The 5193-nt window shown below is 42.6% G+C and overlaps 2 protein-coding genes across 5 annotated transcripts in view; one reads left to right on the top strand and one right to left on the bottom strand.

The window, feature by feature from the left end:
• shisa9b (shisa family member 9b) overlaps nucleotides 1-5160 on the bottom strand; it is a 17067-nt gene extending 11907 nt beyond the window's left edge. For both annotated transcript variants that reach the window (XM_020610535.1, XM_020610536.1), the window contains exons 1-3: nucleotides 4625-5160; nucleotides 4287-4589; nucleotides 2771-2877 (exon numbers count right to left, since the gene is read on the bottom strand). In XM_020610535.1, coding sequence (XP_020466191.1) covers nucleotides 2771-2877; nucleotides 4287-4589; nucleotides 4625-4824 — 610 coding nt within the window. In that variant the 5' untranslated portion in view covers nucleotides 4825-5160. The remainder of the gene's footprint in view (nucleotides 1-2770; nucleotides 2878-4286; nucleotides 4590-4624) is intronic.
• mrtfbb (myocardin related transcription factor Bb) overlaps nucleotides 1-5193 on the top strand; it is an 80094-nt gene that overhangs the window by 28481 nt on the left and 46420 nt on the right. The window lies entirely within an intron of this gene.

The raw sequence follows: 5193 nt of genomic DNA, 5'->3' as shown, positions 1-5193 counted from the left end.
ATATGTATATGTGTGTGTGTGTGTGTGTGTGTGTGTGTGTGTGTGTGTCATGTTTACATTTAGCTTTATTGTACTGCCATTAAGAGCTGTCTGATTATATAACATTTCTTTAAGTTAAAATAGTGTAGATTCCCTGGATTACTGTGTTCACTCATCAAGAATTATGTTTGAGGTCAGTTTAGGGTTTTAGGCAATTTTGTGCCTGTAATTTTGCAAAATTCTATAGACTTTCGAGTACTTTTGAATCTAAACAATGTGGACACTTTGGGTTGAAGAAGAATGTTGCTCATCTGTAATTGTCTTGGGTTTATTTAATTTTCAATATACTTGGATTTGAGTTGATCAATTTACAATAATTATAGGACTAGACTCTGTTTTGAAAATACTAGAATAAAAACCTGGTTATGTATGTATATGTATATAATGCCTGATGAGATAATTTATGATATGAAAATCAGCTGCTGTCTGTGCCAAGAACAGGCAGGTTTTCTTTCCAGCCACAGATTACACCAGGTGTTTTCACTAATTAGCAAACCTTCTAAACCAATTAGTGAAATCACCTGCTGTACGCCTCAGCTGAAATGAGAATATGCAAATTCCTGGCCGTCCATAGTGCTCGAAAATCCATGATATTTTCCTGAAATTAAACATATTAAAGGAATAGTTTGGGATTTTGCAAGTTGGTGTTAAAACAATATTGATGTGTCCCTGTGTAGGTAAGAATAGATCATGGTCATTTCACTTCTCCTGCTCTCCACTCTGACCCTGAACGTTTCCACAGTGACCTCACTGCAAAACATGAGGGACACACTACACAACATGCACTCCAAAGTTTGTCTGAGGCTCAAGATGCAGCTTCAGCGGTCTCACTAAGATAATTCAAGTCAGTATATTTCAAAGTTACAGTCTGTTAAAACAAATTTCCTTCTTTTATTTCCCTGGACAGCGCCTTGCTGGGACACGTTGCAGTGGCAGCGTGTAGCTTGTCGTAGTAGTGTTTCCACTATCAGAACCTAATGACAGGCCACAAGATTCTTCCTCTGTTCCTCCTTCTTATGCTTAAGTCCACCCGACTTGTATTTTTTCCCACATTTTTTGACTAATATCGACAGAATAGCTAGTTTAAACATTACGCAAGTCAGAGAGACAGCACACATGCATCTGCACTTCAAGGGCTGTGGTCACATTCTATGACATAATGCACACAGAGATCTCTCAAGATTGACACCTGGCATCTCTCTCTCTACAGATTGACGTATGTAATGATGATGACATGTCTCCTCTTGATTTTAAGCTGATTTCACAAATTTTCTGACATGGATGTTTTTTTTTCCGCTTTCATTGTTCCCTTGAAAAAGGAGTGAAACAGAAATACAGCAGACATGCATGATGACACCGGCAGCCAAACTGACTCAAAGTGCGGGGGCCATATCAGATAACATTAGGACACAGCATCCCCACAGGGGCTTTTTGCTGCATAACTCCTTGGCACCAGTCCAGGACTTGTCACTGCTCTGCAGAAAAGACAGACGTGGTCCAAGTCTGACTTTTTATATTCTACCGCAATCAAAACAGACTTTATCCAAAATATTCAACTAACAACAAAAATGCACGTTCAGTCAGGCAGACTGGGCCGGTAGGTGGGCCCCTCTGTAACCATGAGCCCAGGGCAGCCACACCCTCTGTCCCCCAGCTCACTCTGCTACAGACTGTCCTGCTTTGCTTTTCCACTGTATTTTTACTAGTATTGCTCTCTGTTTAGAGGAGGGAGGGGCTGTGCTCCTCACACACACACACACACACACACACACACACACACATCTGAACAGAGGATGTGAAACACCACTCTATAGTGCAACAATCAGCCAATAATGGAGACAGTAGTGTATCACAGCTGTTGAACAAGAAGAACACAGGCTTGCAGAAATGGGACGTCTTCACTGCTTTGCCCACGGTCCACTCACTGAAGTCCCCTTTTTACCCATAAATCAAGAAGTGGATGTCTGACATGTCCATCATTTTAACTGAACGACTTTCAAACTAAAAATAATATCAGCATCATTCCAAATGTCAGCAGTAGGTTTTCATGGTCAAGCAATCATAAGTGTCAAACTATCATAGGAATATTGCTTTTATGGCATTTTGTGGAAACCGAGTTGCCCTTGGCCAAGGTCTGCACTCTCTGTGTGCTGTCTGGTTAAATATAAAATACCATTTGCCATAATTATCTGACTTACAGAGAGAGGGAGGGAGGCCGAGACTTTTTTTTTTTTTTTTTTTTTTACTGTAGCTGTCAAGGAAGTAAGCAGGTTATCATTATTAAAGACTTTCTGTCTGTGTGTATCTGTGTGGGTGAAGGTGCAGTAGGCCTTGGTGCTGATGAATGAAAGAATGAGGGTGCAATAAAATGTGTGAGGCCCCTGCATACACTAAGTATTGGCTTAGAAAGAGACCTGCGTTGTCGGTGGTAATTAGCGTGTATGTTAAGTGATTGCTAAGGGCATGACTAATTGCTTCACCAGCCTGAAGAATTTTATATGGATCTTTTCTTCCTCTCGCCGCTTCTGGTTACACAGCTAATTTAGGATACAAAAATCTAGGTAATTATGAGTAACTGTTACAGTTGGTTGTGTCAAGTTCCAGTGCGGTGGCGAACAGTGGTCAGTGAAAGCAGCACAGCATCAGTGAATAAATACACAGCATAGACCCGGTGTCTACACTCTGTCAGGAAGCCGTACACGCTGTGTGCTGCTGGTGGCACAGTACTTACGGAGACTGTTAATTGTGACTCTGGTTTGTATGTTCTCATAGTGCTGGCCAAGTCCAAGGTCGTCCATTTGCTCTGGAGCAGGGTGACGGATCACGTGTGCAAGAGCCCTGCAAAGATTAAGAAAAATCTCAGAAAGGTTATTAATTAAGTGACAGATGCAGGCCAGTATTCCACCCTATTGCTACTAAGTCCTCATAAATGAAAAATGTCATTTGTCACTGATTTCTGAAATGAGCTGATCAGTTTACAGAGCTAAATCTGCTTGGTTAGGTCAAGGAATGATGGTCTTCATGATAAACAGAGAACAACTTAGTGCTGAGCTGCTAAACAATAAAAACAATAACTCGATGTGTGTCAGTCTCCTGAGTTTTTGTCCTGTGTGTATGTGTTAGGTGTGTTTGAGAAAGATGGAGAGTGTCTGCATGTTTGATGCTCACGTCTGTAGTTGACTATCTGTGCCCAGGTTTTACATTTTAACTTGTATTTTAAAAACAAGCGTTGGCAGATGTACATCAGGTAGACAGTTTTTACCAAAACTGACCTTGTTTTTTGTTTCACTTGTAACATTGAACATTAACTGTCAGTTTCCAACTGAAGTCGCACGACAACGCAGTGAACATCAAAGCATACCTCTTTCTGTAACGCTGACAATGAAAATGTGCATGGCTCACTGTTGTGTAGGCAGGATGTGCAGGCTGAGTGTTATCAAACATGTTTCTAGAAGGAAATTGATGCCTTAAACTTGTTGTTATGCCTTAATCTTGTTATTCCCTAAAATGTACTTCAAGTGCACTCCAGGGTGTTTCACAGTTTTATTTAGACCTAAACAACTTGTTGCTTCGCAGCTTGGTATTGATGTAATTGTGGGGTTTTGTGAGTCATGGAAGAACTGAGTAGCTGTACCAGAGTGTAAAAATACTCTGTTACAAGTAAAAGCCCTGCGTTCAAAATGTTCCAAGTATTAGCATAGAAACATACTTCAAGTACGCAAAGTATATGTTCTCACTGTGCAGACTGGCACATTGATATCTATCATATTATTCGATAAAAATTATTGGTATATTATTGTGTACATCACATTTAATGTTGCAGTAAATTGATATGTTAACAACCTTATAAGCACACTGCTGGGCAGCTTGTGAATGTTAAACCAAGGGTCAATAAAGCTTTGTGATAATACTGTATTTTGTTTTATTAAACTCATTCTGAAAAGTAACTAAAGTTCTCAAATAAATGTAGTGAGTTGATGTATGAAGTAGCAGAAAATGAAAATACTCAAAGTACAGATACCTCAAAACTGTACTTAAACACAGTACTTGAGTAAATGTACTTAGTCACTTCCCACCTCTGGGTTTTATTCCATAGACATGAGTTACTTCACCCAGTAACACTGATGGGTAAGCTTTTAGATGCAGATGAAACCGGTGTGATGTCAGAACCTCTCAGAATCTCTAGGCCCTAATGAAAACAAACAAACAAACAAACAAAAACTATCATTGGGAAAGTTGCACCCTACCTTGACATATTATCTCTGTGCGGGCGGTGCGTCTTTTCCAAACCCAGCTTGGTGAAAATTCCGATCAACGCCATTATGGCCACGACCCCGCATATAACATACACAATGAGGTTTGTATCCTTGGCCATGTCCCCTGCCACGTCCACTTTCGGTGGGGGTCGGCCTGTCATCATCCACGGTGGGGTGTCATAGTTCTTACAGGTGCTCTGGTCCAGCCTGGAGCTTTTAAACGCGCAGCAGAACCTGAAGCCACATGTGCCGCAGCAGTACAGGTAGCTACCGGTCCTGCACACGAACGGCGGGGGCCGTAGCTTCCGGGCCTGCACCCGAACTGCGGGTCCCATTGGCCCATCACGTCGTAGTAGCCGCGACACTTGTCCTCCGTGTGCGGGCTCTCCGTGCCGCTCTCACCTTCCCTCGAGTCGTTAAACCCGGTTACTATCATGAAGTCGTCGACGGTCTGACCCAGTTCGCCCTCCGCCTTGCACATCACAACTTTCACCAGAAAGTAACCGAGCAGCAAGTCTGTGCCCCGCATCGTTTCTCACTTTTACCACAAGCTCTCATAAGCCCGGCAGCATCTTCTGAAGAGACGAGGCATGGCCGTGCGTAAATGTATCGAGGCTGATTCCAACTTCATGCGTAAAAGCATAGCGCGCCACTGTGCTCGTTTTTCCCCTTAGAAAAAATCGGTTGCAGAGCAAAGGCAGTTCGGGTAATTTCCCAAAGGCAGTCTACTGTAGTAAACAGCCTAGATGGAGAGGGGTAGCATCACAGAAGCTGTGCCCCTGGCTGTGCTGGAAGATACCCGACACCTCTGAGGCTGCTTCACTCCACGGTGAGAGAGAGGTGGAGAAACACAATGCAAAGTGGAAGAGACACCGACGGGCACTGAACCAGGGAAAGA

The sequence above is a fragment of the Monopterus albus genome, unplaced genomic scaffold (genome assembly GCF_001952655.1).
Source record: "Monopterus albus unplaced genomic scaffold, M_albus_1.0 scaffold105.1, whole genome shotgun sequence".
NCBI classification, from domain to species: domain Eukaryota; kingdom Metazoa; phylum Chordata; class Actinopteri; order Synbranchiformes; family Synbranchidae; genus Monopterus; species Monopterus albus.
Note: the sequence above shows the minus strand (reverse complement) of the source record. Positions and strands in the feature narration are given on the sequence as shown.